This window comes from Biomphalaria glabrata, chromosome 4 (assembly GCF_947242115.1).
Source record: "Biomphalaria glabrata chromosome 4, xgBioGlab47.1, whole genome shotgun sequence".
Taxonomy (NCBI): Eukaryota; Metazoa; Mollusca; class Gastropoda; family Planorbidae; genus Biomphalaria; species Biomphalaria glabrata.
Window position 1 is genome coordinate 23,041,885 of NC_074714.1, and position 18,792 is coordinate 23,060,676.

Here is an 18,792-nt window from a genome sequence, read left to right on the forward strand (position 1 = left end):
GGTCTAGACCTAGAATCTAAACTAGGTCTAGACCTAGAATCTAGACTAGGTCTATATCTGGAATCTAGACTTGGTCCGGACCTAGAATCTAGACTAGGTCTAGATTTCGAATCTAGACTAGATTTCGAACTAGACTAGGTCTAGATCAAGATCTAGAACTAAATCTAAAATCAAGGTTGCATCTAGAATCTAGACTAGACCTAGAACCACTGTTAGCATAAAAATGTATCTTTGCACCCATAAAAGTAAACTGAGCCAGAATTTAATAGAAAGTTGGATGCAATTTGTCAAAGTTGAAATGTGGTAAAAAAGGAAAAAAAAGCAAAAGCTGAATTGATAGAGCGTAACAAAATGTACGTCCATTTTTTTCTGTTTCTTTTGAAATGACAAAGAAAATAAAAATATTTAGTTTAAACTTCTGTGTTTAAAGATAAATTCGGAATAGATTTGTAAAAATACATATTCCTCTTTTTTCTGTTCTTTGTACTAACTTGAGGGGTGGGTTGTCGTTTCGTGTCTGTCCATTTCCTGTTTCTCGAATCCCTGTCAAGGTCAGATTTCTGTAGATGTGTAGCTCATTAGCCCTACTGTTAACGAATGAAGTTTCTTATCCAGATTTTTCGGGAATATATTTACCCAATGATAAAGTTTAAAATGTATGAGGTTGTACAAGTTAAAATTCTAATAAATTGTTACTACTAATTAAAAAGAAATTCCGTAAGAATATGTTCATTATTCAGTAAACATATTAATTTGGGATGTGTGCAAGAAAAAATGTTTATGAGCACAAGCAATGATCAATCAACCAATCAATCAATACGTTTCTCTCTCTATATATATATAGAAAGATAGATTAATTGATTGATTGGTCTATCTAGCTATATACATAAAATAAATCAAATCCGTTTGACCAACCTTAATAAAACTTGACATAAATGTTTCTTGGATACTAACTGGAAAATTAGCATATGTAAAGTAGCCCTAAAACATAGTTAAAACCGTCTAAAAAAAGTTTCGAAACTCTATGAAATATTACAATTTCATGGATCTAGGTCATTTAGCCATGTTTACAGAAGACACATCCGAAAGGTTACGCATGCGCTTAGCAGCAAATCTTGTGAAGGCTAGATCTACTTTTCGCAAAGATAGTTTCTTACATTAACACATGAACATATGAAATATAGTTCATTCATTTCATTATAAAATAGAATTAACCTTCAAATAATGTGCGTCGCTGACAATAACAAATTTGCTAATAAATTAAATGATTTCTAAAGCCGATTTGACTGCCAGAGCTTCGAGAAAGAGCACGATGACTTATTGGCATCATTTGAAAACAGCAATATAATCCAGTCTAAAGAACTGTTTAATAAACAAGAAGTGATTTAAAAAAGTGATAAGTAAACACCGCTAAAGCATCGGGACCCGACAAATTAAGTGGCAAACTTTTAAAGCTATGTGCGGAACAACTGGCTTATATCTTTTGTGCTATATTCAACATGTCATGGGAAACGCACAAAATACATTCCATTTGGAAGACATCTGAAATAATTCCAGTACCCAAAAAGAATATCATGGCTTCAAACAACGATCTACGTCCCGTAGCACTTACATCATTTCAAATGAAGTGCCTGGAGAAAATGATTTAAAACATCTATTGAAAGAAGTCGAAACATGCCTCGATCCGCACCAGTTCGATTACAAACCGTCAAGAAGTACAGAAGATGCATTACTATATATACAGAATAGTCCATACCATCATCTTGATACTCAGAGACATTACGCTAGAGATTTTTCATCCGCATTCAACACCATCCAACCATATCACATGATACAAACACTTTCTGAACTGAACATTAGCAAAAGCCTACAAGCTTGGATTCTAAACTTTCTCATCAAACGCCCACAATATGTAAAAGTGAACGGTCATGTGTCGCCAGTATTGTATACCATATACACAAATGACATTCAGAGCTTATCAGCTGACACACATCATAAAATTTGCTGACGACACAGCAATCATTGGCCTTATTGCAGGTGACGAAAATATGTATCACTCAACAATTAACACCTTTTACCAATGGTGTATAGATGACTTTCTAATTTTAAATGTTCAGAAAACTAAAGAAATGATTATTGATTTTAGGAAAAACAAAAACCATATTGCAGAAATTCAGATAAACAACCAAACCATAGAACAAGTACAAGAATATAAATATCTAGGCCACTAGCGGATCCAGGACCTTAGAACATTGAGACTAATTTTTTCCAAACCCTAACGCCAAGTAAACCCTAACCCTATGCATAAACGTGCGTACAGCGAGCGCGGGCGCGCACACACACACACACACACACACATATATATATACATACATACATACATACATACATACATACATACATACATACATACATACATACATACATACATACATATATATATATATGTTATGACTTGGCCATGCGCACCGCCATTCAGGATAGTGCAGAAAGAGGGTGCGCACTGTCTGTGACCAGACAAGTCGGATGTTGACATAAGAGACTAACGATTTCCGCCCAAGGAGAGAGCCAATATGGAGATGCTGTACTCAAGGCAGATGCCCCTTTGTGTTTGTCATATCTCTATGTAAATAAACGTCTATGTCCTCGTTGAGTTGCCTCACTTAAGTTATTACAATATATATATATATATATGAGAATAAAAAAGCAGCATTTCTCAACCTTCGGCGAAAAACAAAACAACTGGGGCAGCGCTATAAGGTTCCTTAGTGGGGTTCGGGGCAAAGCCCCGACGACAAAAGCGTTTTCTTGCTTTTTTCACTGCTTAAATGCATTCTCATGACAAGTACAGCTAATTATTTATCATGGAGTTCGGGGCAAAGCCCCGACGCCAAAAGCGTTTTCTTGCATTCTTCATTGCAGAAATGCATTCTCCTGACATCTACAGCTCATTATTCATAATATTAAAAAAGGACCTTTTGAATAATGTTGTACTTGAAAAATATTCTAATATGAATTTATAGGCCGTAAATACATTGCAAATAAAACCGATTTGCTCCTTGAAAAGATAAGATACCCCACATATTTAGATTTTGGCTTTGAGGATCGCCGCCGAAAAAAAATTATTCGATAAATAGTATTATTTGTGAGTTATAGTCCCAAATTTATTCAACTAGAAAAATATCAGATTGAGTAAAGTTTATTATTTGAGTTTAGAAGTCATCTTACACTGAAAAATTTTATTTGAATTCTAACTTTTCCGATGCAAAGTCTTTCTTAAAATAATTATGACAAATTCATGTGAAATTACATAAACTCTGTCTGGAAATGGGAGGGGCGGTAGAATGAAAACGATTAATCCGCGCTCCTTTAATAATTTCTGCTAAAGATTGCAGTTAGCATTAAAGAATAAGGGTGGGGCGACTGAAAGGGTTTAGGTGGGAAGGGCAGTAGAGGTATTCGCCCCCCCCCAGCAATCGGCAAACAGGGAACGCATAATATAAAGATCGGTTAAAATATTAATAACAAGTTTTAGTCATATGGATATTTAATTGATTCTGTTAGCAAGCTGTGATTTATACAAATAAATTGGACCGCCCCCAACTCGAAAGTGTATGGGGGGGGGGGGGGGCGGCAATGATACCATCGCCCCCTCCCGACCTCACCAAATCGGCCAACATACTAGAGGGGGGGGCGAAATAATCTAAAAATCTAAAAATAGGTTGAAATATAAATAATTAGTATATATATTTTAACATAAGTAATAAATTCGTATACAAATTGTGTGAATTCTATAATAAAATTCGCCCGCCCCCCCACTTCCGGGAGGAGGGGTCGGCCGAGTGGGGGGGGGGGGGCGATCGCCCCTACAGCCCCCCCCCCCTATGGATCCGCCAGTGATCTAGGCACAACTATCAACAACAAACTGAAACGGAGCAAACACTGTCAATATCTATACACGAAAATTCACCAGCGACTCTTCTATCTCAGAAAGCTAAGAAAATTCAACAGACAAAACAATAATCAAATTTTTCTACACAGCAACCATCAGCAGTCTTATTAACTTTTCCATCACCTGCTGGTATGGTGATACTTTGATACTTCACTGGCACAAAGACTTAGAATAAATAGACTAATAAAAAAAAAGCATCATTTTATCACTCAAGCACAGCTACCATCTCTTGAAGAGCTGTTCCAAGAAAGATACCTTTCCAAATCACTCACGATTCTTAAAGACAACCTGCACCCATTAAAACCACTGTTACATAAGATCTGAAAGAAGTGGTCGTCTCCTTTCCATTAGGACTAAAACTGAATGATTTAAAAACACCTTTATCTCACTTTCTGTCAGAGTGTTACAAGATCAGCTGTCGTCATCGCGAAGTACATAGAAGTCAAATTCATAAAGCCCTGGTTGTGAATGTGTGTGTGTTCCGTGTGTGAATGTTGTTCGAATTTTTAATCAATATTGTTTTTGTACAGAAGCTTCGCTGAGCTTGTCAATTGTAGTCAAACGGAATTTCCAATAGATTGGATCAATAAAAATTATCTTATCTTATTATCTTATTTTATATATATATATATATATATATATATATATATATATATATATATATATATATATATATATATATATATGTATATATATATATATATATATATGTATATATATATATATATATATAGGTCTACAGTCTACAAGCAAATGTTTTTATTAAAAAATGGATTTAGGTCGACTAGCTATTTTAAAATTCCATTCATACTATGTTTAATTTCACTCATACGCTTTACTTATAACCATGGGCATAGCTCGGGGGGGGGGGGGGTTCAAGTGAAATTTAAGAGTTTGTATTAGAAAATAAATTCGTCTATGCATTTTATTCATTCTTTACTACGTACAGAATTACTTTACTAGCCTTGCGTGAAGCAAAGTCATAAATATCATAATAATTCTGCTTCCTCTATAGCAAGAATTACCAAATGTCCTATGAAAGTGCGGGTTCTATAAAAGCGCGGGGCCCACTGCGGTCGCATAGGTTGCATTGGCTTAAGGCCGGCCCAGTAAAATAGCGGCGTATGCTACGCTACGCCGCCGGTCGACTAGTAGGAATATAAATGAGGAAAAAATGTAGGCCTAATCAAAGAGAGACAAACCTTTAAAATGTATAGGTCAACAAGTATTAAAGAGTTGCCCGACAACAGTTACCATTTTTTTTATAGGTCATCAAATGCAGGGAAACATACATCTCGAGGTCACAGTCTCAGACAAACGTCACTTGTTACTTTCATAGATCTTGGTCAATGGTGAATACCTTTAACACTAATCTTCAACAATATTGTCTATTTTCCAAGGCGTTCCTTGCATAGGAATTACGGTTAAACCAAAATGAAACTTTTTAAGGTTTTACACGTGGCACATACTTTGTTTAGGTTTATACGGCAATCCCATATATTATTTAATCTTTTTTTACCTGAAATTAAAACGTATTGGAATCATGCCAGTCATGGGAGCATAAATATCTCTCTGCACCCACTGGGTAAAAGAATAAGAAAGATATGCACTGCTATACCCACCTCCATGTTTGTTACAAGCATTATTCAAGTGTAAATACCAGTGACGGTCAATTTCTTTACATACGTGAATGACATCTAAAAGAATATTTTTTAAATTTTTACAAAGCTTATATCACCTCACTCTGTCTGTTGGTCTGGTAAAAATTTGTACACGTTATTTCGCTCACACCAAATCTCTAATCAAGCTGATTTTTTTTCTTTTTTTTTTTTTTTTGCACAATGTTTTCTTTTGCCTAACAACACAAGAATCTATAACAAAAAACAAGGTTACAAAGACAGTTTGTGTGAAAACACTCAAAATCGGCCCCCGAAGTGGTCCATCCAGGCAGGTTTCAATATTTTCAGAAAGAATATTAGAATAAAATTCTATCAAATGACAGAGAAGAATGGAGTAAGAAGGTTGACAGATCTTCTGTGGTGCCCCAACGGTCCAGCAGACCAAGGGATAAGTTAAAGTGAATGTGAAGCTAGATGTGAACCTGGCCAAACTAATGACCTATAATGAGTATCTAATTGATCTAATTGTTTTGTAAAGGGTCAATGTCTTATTCAAAGCCTCAAAAGAAAAAAATTCCTTTACTTTAATCTGGTAATATAGTGCACTGCAGTTCACGCGATAATATGTAAAAGTACATATTAATTGTTGTTTTAAATTATGTTCTACTTATGCATACTAAGTAGATTTTATCTCTTTAAAAAAAAGTAAACATTTTTTTTTTGTAAATGTGTAGTTAGTATTAATATGACAGAACTTAACAAAAAAGATTGACAAAAAATCTAAAACCATTAGCATAAATGTGTTACGAAATGGTTCTAGATTGCTCCACCTACTAAACAGTCTCTTGTTTTTGTTACTATTAATAGTTATAGTTGTAAAAATGGTATATTTTTATGAAAAAACTGCTTGGATAATTGATTTTAAAAATGAGATTTTTCTCTTTCAGAAATGAAAAAAGGTGGCCGCAGCATCAGAGCGTTGAATGGTCTAAAATAAGAGGTAAGATTTTCACTATTTTTTCTAGTTTACGAGATCTAAGCGGGACGGACGGACAGACAACCCACACAAAACTAATAGGGTCTTTTCCCCTTTCGGAGACTGCTAAAACAGTAGCCGATTAGTAAATTAACTATTGATAATAAATTTATTTTCTTGAAATTTAAAACAAGGGAAAGAAATTGTAATATTCTGAAGTGGTGGTATAAGCTGAATTAGTCCCCTTTATAGTTCATTAGTGAACATAAACCTGAAAATAGGACGAGACAATAAATAACTATACTCTTGCGTGTTCATAAGCTCTCCACTAGCAGAGTGGTTACAATGTTTGCTTAAGAACCCAGAGAAGACTTGAGCCATGGGTTTGAATTCGGGTTGTTCCCATTTTTATATTTTTATAAATCCTTTTTTTTCATTGAAAGTCTAGATCTTTTACAAATCTATTTGACTGATCCACACTAATTGATACAAGTACGCATAATTTAAACTTTGTTTTGTTTTTAAGAACATATTTTTTTTTTATTTTCTTGTGGGTTTTTTTTAATGTAAAACAAGACAGAGTAAGTAAGAAATTTAAATATCAAACTAGACAAATGAGATGTAACAAGCGGCAAGGTCCTCTCATAGGGACACTGGCGAATCCAACTACTACTAATTATTTACATTGTACCCAAAATTTGGCTTTCTTCGATTCGCCCCCAACCGACCCTTAATTTTCGAGTGGGCAGGGGGAAACCAATTAGTTAGTAAAAATCACACTTTTTAACACAATTAGTTACATATCAATATGATAAAGGCTATTTTTTTATATTTATAAATATAATAAATATAATTCGTTCCCCTTCTGGTATGTTGGCCGAATTTGTGGGTTAACACACACACACACATACACATACATATATATATATATATATATATATATTGTTATAAACCTGGTGTGGCACAGATAAGGGTAGTGGTGTGAGTGTAGTCAGCCGACGTAAATCGCCCCAGGCCAGCTAGACGAGCGGTCAACCGTGACGAGTTACGACGGTCAGCCGAGACGAGTGTCAACACGACGGTTCGGGAAGGATCGACGTCGTGAACAGAGCTCAGGAGCGTCACGAGAGTTGTAGTCATCTGACCACCTAGAAACGCCGAGCGGCGTTCTGTCCGGTTTGAGAAGACCAGTAGGGACCCTATATAAGAGTGGAGGTGTCGCAGTCAAGACGGTTGAGAAAAGGAGCTCAATACAGAAGGTTCATGAGAGAAGGTTCACGACAGGGGTTCAGAGCCCGGTTCACTACAGTCCGGTCGACTACAGCACAGTTCAGTGTGGTTCAGCGGTGTGGTTCTGTACGGAGCATTACGACGGTTCAGTGCGGAGTACTATCAAGTACAGTTGAGACGAACGGCGTCTTGATCTTGGTCTGTGATCGAGTCCGACACAACGAGCCTAGTGTGTGAAGTCAGTCCTTTACTGTTAAACCCAGTGCAAGCCTGGAACGAGAGGGAGAGGCCAGTGCAAGAGTTGATACGGCGGTCCGGTGTTATCGGAGAGATATTTGTACAGTGTACGTGTTGCCAATTGTACAGTATTGGCTGTTATTTATTCAACTATTAAAGTGTTACGTTACTCTGGAGCCCTGAGTTGTCAAGTTCTGTGGTGTATGGTGCAGTTTGCAGAGAGCCTTGATAGTGAGATTCGTAACAATATATATATATATATATATATATATATATATATATATATATATATATCCATAGCTCGAAATAAAAAAAACTAAATAATTACTAACAATTAATGAACTAATAGTTTATTTTTTATTAAGTCATGTTTTGTCAGGTTTCATGACTAATTGTGCAATGTTTTAACTGGATCCGAGAATGTGAAATGGGAGAAAAAACATGTTCAATCTTTTTATGAAACAGACAGAAGGACAGACAGACAGACAGAGTGAGTTTATATAAGCCTTGTAAAAAATGTTTACTAGAGTAACATTCATTTCTGATCGTGATATACGTTGACCATATACCAAAATGAATTGAAATCAAAGTGTAAAAGTTTCTAGGATTTCAATCTGAAAGTTCAAGAAGTCTGTAGACTTGGTTCAACAAATACACCTTGTAATGAAACATCATCAGTTGTCTTGAAATGAACTGAAAGCTTGTGGCTATGACGTTGCCTTCCTCATAAGAGGAGAGAATCATTGCCTTTGGACAAAAGGAGAGGTATATGCAACATGTTGACTGAGCTAAATACAACATAGAAATACCTAAATACTATGAATTCTTTTTCCTTTTTGTTTTGCTTACGGCTTATAAACTCCATATTAAGTTCTATACTAATGGTCGTCAAGGAATAATAGTCTTTTGAACGCGTTTATCGAAAAGGCGCAAAACGCGTAATAGCATCATTCAGAGGGAGACAATCAGAAAGGTTTGTCAAAATTGTTGGAGGTAAAGTGGTACAACAAATTTTGAATCATCTGAACAATAGATTGAATCGAATCATCTAAACAATAGATTGAATCGAATCATCTAAACAATAGATTGAATCGAATCATCTAAACAATAGATTGAATCGAATCATCTAAACAATAGATTGAATCGAATCATCTAAACAATAGATTGAATCGAATCATCTAAACAATAGATTGAATCGAATCATCTAAACAATAGATTGAATCGAATCATCTGAACAATAGATTGAATCGAATCATCTTAGAAATGACTTTAAAAGTGTAAAAACTGAGGCTTCAGAAGTGGCTTTGATTATTCTTTGGATTGTTGTTCCACGCAGTGTTTATAATACAAGTTTTCACTGGCCCTTTGTTTTCATATTTTTGTTGTTAAGGATTTGAAACACTGCCATTGAATGACATTTTGTTCAAGCTGAACGGCCAGTTTCGAAGTTGCTATTGATATAAAATTACATAAGAAATTCTATAATCTATAGCAGCGGGTTGACTGCCTATGCTGCTCTTTTCATTTAGCGATAAAAAAGCAAATAGCTAAGTAATAAGTTTTTACTTTACGCCTCGACAGATAGTAAAAAAAATATTAAGCATATTGATTTGTTATTAAATAAGAAGTTATAACTGAAATGATTGTTATGAAAATATTACTTCTAAAATGTAGTACCAGCAAGGAAAATATTTTTTTAAGATCATACTGTTGCATAAATGATTAGATTTATTTTGTAATAATATATGGGGGGGGGGGGAAGTGGCGCTTACTATCATATTCTTGAACCAGGGCCCACGAGCACATAACTACACTACTGGTTATTCGCTGGTGGTCGATTTAGATTTTCTTTTCGCGTCCACGTCTGTCTACTGTAGTGGACTTTTCTTTTGGTATCGAATAATAATAATAATTATAATTATTTATAAAGCGCTGTTAACAAACACAATTTATGCTTAAGCCACTGTTATAACCCGCGGCATTTGGAAGTGATCTCCAGCTGAGTTGTTCTGAAGCCGCTTGCAGCCAGGAACATCTTTTCTATGTCTTATAGTATAGACACATAAACTTTAACCTTTATACTTGCATATATTATACAAGCCAATCAGTCAAGTTTCAGCTTTCGGTATTTGCGAATAGTGCATTGGTGAAAAGACAATTGGTGTGCTATGATTGGCTATGCTTCGAACCTGTTCAGACATCCTATTTCCCTGTGACGTGATATATAAATAGATCTAACATTCTCTTCTGTGATACTGACGTTGGACAAAGATGACGAAGACAAAGCATTATATTTTATTGGCATTAGGATGTTCTATTCTTTTCGCAGGTAATTTGTCTTTCTTTCTTGAATTTCTAATTTTCTTGGTTGGAGAACTTATTGGACCAATCTTTCGTAATTTTCAAAAATCTAGATCTAGAATCTAGATCCAGCGTTACCCAATGGGTTATATGTACACTACCTGGGGTCTACGACGACTTCCAAGGGATCTACGAGAGAGTAAAAAAATGAATTGAGGTCTATGAGATGTAAATGAAGGTCTTCGATAATGGATCTCATGGAAGAAGATCTTCAGATGTATTCCCAAATAATGTAATTTTCTCATGCACAAATATTATTTGCATCTCAGTTAATTTATTGATTGAATTTTAACCCTGTTATTTTAAAGGTATTTTATTTTTCTAGAATCTTATATCTTGCTTTGATAAGCATAATTATTTGGAGTTTGACTAAGTGTCCTCTCGCGCTTTGAGCGTTAAGCTCTCTCCAGAGACATTTTTTTTCTACTATGCCTAATGAAACATTACAGCATGTTTTTTTTTATAGATTATAAGTTTTTGTTTTCATCTTTAAGGCCTAACCGTTAAGGAGCTATACAAATTCAAACAATGCTAAAAATCGCAGCTATTTGGATAAACGTTATTCTACCCACCCACCCCTTTATAAATGCCCTTTTGTTTTGTAAACGCTAGCAATCTAGCTGGATTAGTCGAATAGACAACAGAATAATGCAACTATTATTTTTTATTCCTAAAATATTTGTTTTTAAAAATATGCAAACCATTTTTTACAATCATAGTAATAGATTCTAGATCTCTAAGTCTATCCATAAATTGCAAGAGATCTAGATTAGAGATCTATTGTAGATATGTATTGTGGAGGCTCATTCCTCCATAGTTTTATACAGTATTAAAAAAACAAACTTTAGTATATTACTAGATTTAATAACTTTATTTACTTTTCTAACAATGTTTCTGTTGTCTACTAGTCCGTTTGTCTGTCCTTGTATTCAGGATAATCTCATCAAATAACACTTCTGAAATTTTAGAATTCATGATAATTTTATAATGTGTTCTTTTTAAGGTGCCCAAGCTTTAGACGATGATGGTGACAACAATAAAGTAAAACTGAAAGATGGTAGTGGCAAAAGTCGGGACAGGTCAAGAACTGAGAAAAAAGTAGTTAAAAGGTAATTTATCTTTTTAGTCAGTATTGGCTAGAAAAAAAGTTTTTTTTTCGGAGAGTAATAGATATTGCAGCCAGATCTTCAGAATCTAATTTATCTTTATCTAGAACAGTGGTTCCCAAACTTTTTCGTCTCGTAGACCCCTTGCCATGTTTTCTGGTTTTCGGTAGACCCCCTGCTCAACTTGCACATTTTTGCAAATTCATTAACATTTTTTAAACAAATTTCTAACTGTAGTGAGTTGAGGAGTGAAAAAGTAATTTAAAACAACAACTAAAATTATGTTTAATATACGAATTTGTCGTTCTATGAAGTAGTCTTTCCAATATTAAATATTAATTAATTAATTAATATGCCTCAAGTATCATTGTAAAAGGTTTCGCATAGAGCAGTTTCTCGTGTATTTCTTGATCTTTCACGTGTGGCTCAAAGGTTGAATCTGCTGAACTGTTTTCATTAACAGGAGATGGGTCAAAGGCGAGCATATGGAGCCTAAACCAGTAAACTTCGAGCAGGAAGGGCTCATTAGCCTTGGCTTGCTACTCACCTAGCAGAAGGAAAACTGAATTCGAACCTCTGCTGCCTTGCTACTATACCCAAACATGGGAAAGGTCTCGTGGGTCAACCCTAAGGAAATATAAAGGAGAAGGTGACCAATAGCGCCATGTATTTCTGGGCCGTCCCCTCTTTCTCTTTCCTTGGGGGTTCCAGGCTAGGGCTTGCCTTGTTATGTTGGATGCAGGCTTGCGAAGGGTGTGACCTATCCATCTCCAGCGTCTCTGAAGGATATCTACTTCAATGGGCTGCTGCTTTGTTCTTTGCCACAGTTCCTCATTCAAGATCTTGTCTGGCCAGCGGGTCATACGAATTTTCATCAGCAGGTATTGATGAATAGCTGGATTTTTTTCATGGTGGTTATGATGGTTCTCCAGGTCTCCGCGTTCTGGAAGCAGATGGGCAAGACGTGGCGACAGTTGGAGAGATTCGCCCAGAACCGAGATGCTTGGAGGAAGCTGGTTGGTGGCCTATGCCCAGAAGGGACTACAGGCATAGATGAGATGAGATAAGATGGTGACCATTAGACAGTTTGTAGCACACAGCGCTACACCTTGTCAGACCAAACTGTATTTATGTCTTTTGCAAACATTTACATAAGAAGCTTTTAATTTTATATCTCATGCCACCGAAGCGACCTTGAACTGTAATGTTGCTTTAAGAAATTCTTTTAATAATAACAGATGTAGGTTTGTGCAAAACGGCTGGTAGAATCAATGTTTGACCTTTGCTGTTTTCTGTATTTTGCTTTAAGTAATGAAATCTTGTAAGACTCTCACAAACCATCATCTTCTCTATATGATGTCGAACTATGATTTTGCGGGTCTATTTTGAACTTTGAGTGTTCGAAAGTTTTTAAAATCTTTATTTTTGTCAGGGTAGCATTGTCTCAGATGATCTTCCAGCGAACCTGGTTCATATCGTCATAAAAAAGTCACTTAGGCTTGTTCGAGAAGGAAGGAATGAATCCCAATTTTAAATAACTAATGCTGTACTGTCTACATTTCTTTTTTATTTTTTTTTTTTGTTCTAAATATTAGTTACATGTAGACAAAATTAAGCTATTTAAATAAGTATTGAAATTGATTACAACAATTTTTCATTTGAATAGCAGGATAAATATTTAAATGATTAACGAAGGTACAAATCATATATTAGTTACATTAGTGGAATGTGAACATTAAATGTGCTTAAATGAAATGTATTATCGTAGACCCCCGTGGGCATCTCATGGACCCCCAATTTAGTTTTTTACTTTCGTAGACCCCTTAGAGTTCCTCGTAGACCCCTGGGGGTCTATATAGACCACTTTGGGAATCACTGATCTAGAAAGTATATTGACTTCCTTTAGGTGAAAGGCCTGATAAATATTTGTTCTAGTGCTGCTACTTATGCACTATTTTTGAGGTTTTCTTTTGACCCACAATTGTAATGATATTAGCATATTTCGGTCTCTCCTATCTGATTGTATTGTCATTTTATTTCGTGCTCATTAAACTAAAGGGGTTTGGGGATTATTTTTATTTTGGGGGTATGCAAAGTAAAACATGGGTTATATAGTTAAAATGTATTCTCAGAAATAGAAATTCTTATGTATTTCTTATGACATTATATAGTGGGTTTCACTATAACGTTTATACATTCTGGAAATGCGTAGCACGTAATTATCTTTTTTTTTATTCAAGAAACGTCTGTAGTCTATAAGATAAGATAAGAATCATTTCCCCAACTTCAAGTCTATGTTACCAGTAATGTAGATATTTATATATTCTATAGAATGACTTCAGGCATAGGATACAATGCTTTATTTATCACATAGTATCTCTCTCTGGAACCCCTTTTTGTTTTTGATTAAAGCTGCATCGTAATTTCTCTGACATAGACCTTTGATATAATTAGAACCGTTTTGTGACGCGTTTTTGGTATATACACGCACACAAGCTTTGGATCCGTGAGACCTACATTTAGTATCTCTTTTACCTATCTGTCCCCCAACCCTTCCCAGATAAAAACAAAGTTAGTCCTATGTACAATATGACTTTCTCTGGCTTCTCTATTCAATTCATATTGTACTAGTCAACCCACGGCGTAGCATTGCCTTTATTTTTCAGGGCCGGCGTTTTGGGCTCTGCTTTCTATGCGATCGCAGTGGGCCCGCAATTTCATAGGCCCCACGCTAATTCAAGGTGTAAATTATTAAATTAAACCATTTTAAAACTTATAACAAATTTACAAGGTGATTTACAAGGAGCACTTGGAAATTTCCTAAAATTGCAAAATATACGAAATATTCCTGGAAGCTCAGAAAATTATTTAAATCTTTTAAAAACTCATACAAATCTCCAGAAATATAGACGCAATTGTTATTTTGGGGTTTCATTCAATATGGAAAACGCCAATTCTATGCGCGATAAAAAAAAAACTAAAAAAAAAACGGCATAATACAATACTCGCAATTGTGGAGTCTGGTGAAAGAAGCTTTCGCACCTAAACTAATGAAAAATTACTTGAGGTCAACAATTCTCGAAGATAGATTGAAACATTTGTTAATTCTTGCTATTGAGCGTGATCTATGTAGGAAATAGAATTTTTATGATATACTGTATGACTTCGCTACACGCAAGGCTGTTGTAGTAATTCTGTATGTAGTAAAGAATGAATAAAATGTAAATACGATTTTTTTGTCTAATACTCCTTATTTTCACTTATTATCCGTATTCCTACCCAAACTTGGCCCTGCGAAATCCGTTTCGCATAGGCTCCGCAATGGTTAAGTCTGGCCCTTCCATTTAGTGACGTGTGAATACTACTTGTTCTTCCCCCTCCCCTTTTTTTGTTTTTGCCGCTAAAGTTACGGGGGGTAACTCTAGTCTGATTTGCAGAAATAAAAGAGTGATCTTTCCATGACTTCTTGGTGGTATCAGAAATGGCTGAGCAATAAAGAGAATTATATATATATAGATGGATATAGATTTCCTTTTGGTTCATCACATGACAACATCCTACGTGCCTGGGTTGAGTATTATTCACTCTAGATGTTTTATCCAACTTCCCCCGTTGACTGTCGTGGCTCGTCAGAGTTGAACGCTTGTCTATCGCTGGTCTAGCGCTGGCCTAACCCGATTAGCGTCGGCTGACTACACACAGCACTTCCCCCATCTGTGTCACCACAAGGTTTATAACAATACTTTATCTATGTAGAATGCGGCCTTTTTTTTTAAAGTACAAAAGTTTTTTTTGTCATTTCCACCCAACATGTTGTTTTTTATTAAGCTGGCTATATACAAAATTCAAAATTCTTTTTTTTTAATAGCTAAAAACAACAACAAACTCTACTTCTAAGTGTCATAGTAAATATCTTATAAAAAAAACAACAGAAGTTACTTCAAAAAGATGATTACGTCCTACGCGTCATGCATGTTAACCAATGACTTAAATTCTGCAAATTCATTGATTTTCCTGGCTGGCTCAGGCAACCCACTACATGCTCTAATAGCACTAGAGAAGAAGGAGCATTTGTACAAATTGGTCCTTGCATATGAAACGAGAAATGTGCCGTTATCTTTGTGTCTTTCTGAGTATTTTATTAGCTTTTCTTTTTGTATTTGAAGGGCTTATGACCTAATCAAAAATTTTTTTATAAAGGTGTTCTTGGGGGTGGGGGAGTATTTTAGCTCTAGTTATTTATGGTGTAAAACTATGTTAAGGAATAACCGTGAAAATGTTTACATCAAGCAAAAAAAAAAAAGAATGTGTTGTACTTGTAGTTTAGGCTTCCTTATATATGTCTATTTATATCTTATCTTTTATTTTAAATTACAGAGGTTCATTTGTAACACAAGAAAGTCCAACTAGAAGTGAATCTTTCCAATTACATTTAACAGATACTAAAAGTAACGTTCCAAAAGAACACCTGGGAAGCGGCAAATTGCGGGCCATTCTATTGAAAACGATCAAAAAGATTGCAGTTCCTAATGATTTTAATGGTAATGGAATACATAATGCTCTTGCCAAATATAGTAAGGAAAATGGTGTTTTGAATTATCTTAAGGTTGATACTGATGGTGATGGAGTTCCTGATCATTTAGATGATGATGATGACAATGATGGTATTCCTGATTCTAAAGATAACGACAGAAATGGAGTTGTAATAAATACTTTGATGGAAATAGATACAGATGGTGATGGGGTTCCTGATTATATAGATGATGATGATGACAATGATGGTATTCCTGATGAACTGGACGACGATGATGACGGTGATGGGATTCCTGATGACCAAGAAATAGATACAGATGGTGACGGGATTCCTGATTATATAGATGATGATGATGACAATGATGGTATTCCTGATGAACTGGACGACGATGATGACGGTGACGGGATTCCTGATGACAAAGAAGTATAATTCTGATGGTGATGAAATTCCAGATAATTTAGATGATGATGAAGACAATGAAGAGATGCAAGACGATTTAGATAATTTATGACTTTTAGATTAAAATTCTTATTGTAAAGCAGTTTTTTCTCTATCAAAAATGTTTTTATAATCACATTTATTATTATACGGATTTGTATGTAGTATGTACAAAAATAGATTTACTATCTTTTGGTTAGTGTTCAGATTAATTCTCTGTATTTGGTTTTTTGAATATTTATTACTTCTTAATTTTGCACCACAATTCAAATTCTTCCATTTTGATCCTTCAGTGCTGTACTGGCATACTAATCTATTTTAATTTCCAATTCCATTAATTTATGTCTAGGCAAATAAAATTATTTGTGACGTAATAAGCTTACCAAATTTGATTGTTTAGTTTTCAGGTGCCTAAACTAGTGACTATCTTATAACTTATAAAATACTATTTTGTGAACACTACCAGAAATGATGTGTTTTATATATGTATGTATTTGTAAATGCTCATGGAAGTGCTCCAACTGTATGAATTAGTGAAATAACTAACATTTTATGCACTGACTGATCTAATCAGACCAAATTTTTTTGGATAAACATTACTTTATGTATTCACATCAAGGCAAACAGATTTTTTATGTTTATTTCAATGTAATTCAGTTAAAAATGATTGTCTTTATCTAATTTGTGTGTGTGAGTGCAAAACATACGTCTATCCTTTAAAATAGTTTTTCTCAAAGACTTATAAAGTATTTCAAAATTGCAAAAACTTTTTCACTTGTCATGTTTTGTTAAAAATAAACATTATTTTCTACTTAAGTTTTGACTTTGTTTTAATTGGGATAAGCCACTTTGCTAAAATAAAGGTGACAACAAGTGAAATATACATTCTTCATTATTTATCACTGTTTTCTGCAGAATTGTTGAATAGAATTTCGAAGTTATATTATAAGTAACATAAGCATACAAAAATGTCTCTACAAATGTAAGCAACAAATACAAATCAAATGTTTAAAATTATTTTAAAAAATGCTTAATATGGTAAAACAGGTAAATTAAAAAATTTAAACATGATAAAATCAGGTAGTTTAAAATTGAATAATATAATAAAAAGTGTCTAGGATTTTTGCAATAATATTAATACTAATAACAATAATATATACGAATAATAAAAGAAAATACGCTTTTTTTTTGGGGGGGGGGGGGCAAGTTAAAATAAAGAAAACCTTTATCTAATTATTCACTTGTTATTTTTTAAAAATGTATGTCATAGAATAAAAACGTTAAAAATTAAAACAAACATAAAAGTACTTATAATACGTGTCATAATTAGAAAATTTGTTTCTTTTTTTTTAAAGGTTATACAAAATGTAATTGTATCAATTAGTCTGTATTAGTTATGTATTAAAATTTGTTATAGAATTAGACCAACAACAATAAATCCGCGAGTTTAGAAATATTTTAATAAATTATTTTTTTAGCGCTATACATGCTTTTAAGTTTCAAAATACGCTATGATCTGATCACTTTCTCAATACGCTATGATCCTATCACTTTCTCAAAGGCTATGATCCTATCACTCGTTGCAGTACGCTATAGACCTACCACTTATCTGGACCAGATAGAAAATTGGGGCAGGGGGGAGCAAGAGAAAAACAAAGGGATATATGGGGGAATTTTACCATATTTGCTTTTTAGAAAAAAAAAATGAAGCCTCCTCAAGTCGACATTATAACCACTCTGCAAGTGAGGAATGTATAAAAATAGAAGTTTGTAAAGTTTTCTCTTCTTTAGCGTCCCCCGAAAGGGGAAAAGACGATATTAGTTTTGTGTTGAATGTCTGTCCATCCGTTCGTCCGTCCCGTTTAGATCTTGTAAACTAGAAAAGATAGTGAGAATCCGACATCATATTGTAGACCATTCAAAGTTCTGATGCAACGGCTACTTTTGTAACTAATGGAATTTTTTTTTTTACGGAAATGTTTTTTCTTGAGGATTTGAATAAGAGATTGAACCTTTACAAAACAATTAGATCAATTAGATATTCATTATAAGACATTACTTAGGACAGATTCACATTTAACTTCACATTCACTTTCACCTATCCTTTGGTCTGCTGGACCGCTGGGGCACCACACAAGATCTATCAACCTTCTTTGTCCATTCTTCTCTTTCATTTGTCTTTGATAGAATTTCATTATGATGTTCTTTCACACAAACTATCTTTGTAACCTTTGTTTTTTTTTTTTTTGTTTGTTTTAAACTTACTTTAAAGCGGCGACCTATAAAGGGGACTAATTCAGCTTATACCACCAGCTCAGTCAAGTAGGGCTTCTTTCACA

At 34.4% G+C, this 18,792-nt stretch overlaps 1 protein-coding gene across 1 annotated transcript; it reads left to right on the top strand.

Moving 5' to 3' along the window:
• The first annotated feature begins 10,183 nt into the window (after nt 1-10,183).
• LOC106076949 (thrombospondin-3b-like) lies at nt 10,184-17,269 on the top strand. Its single transcript, XM_056028044.1, has 3 exons — nt 10,184-10,343; nt 11,379-11,484; nt 15,859-17,269. Exons 1-3 carry the CDS (start codon nt 10,286-10,288, stop codon nt 16,442-16,444), a joined length of 750 nt encoding a protein of 249 aa, XP_055884019.1. The 5' UTR covers nt 10,184-10,285; the 3' UTR covers nt 16,445-17,269.
• The last annotated feature ends 1,523 nt before the right edge of the window (nt 17,270-18,792 follow it).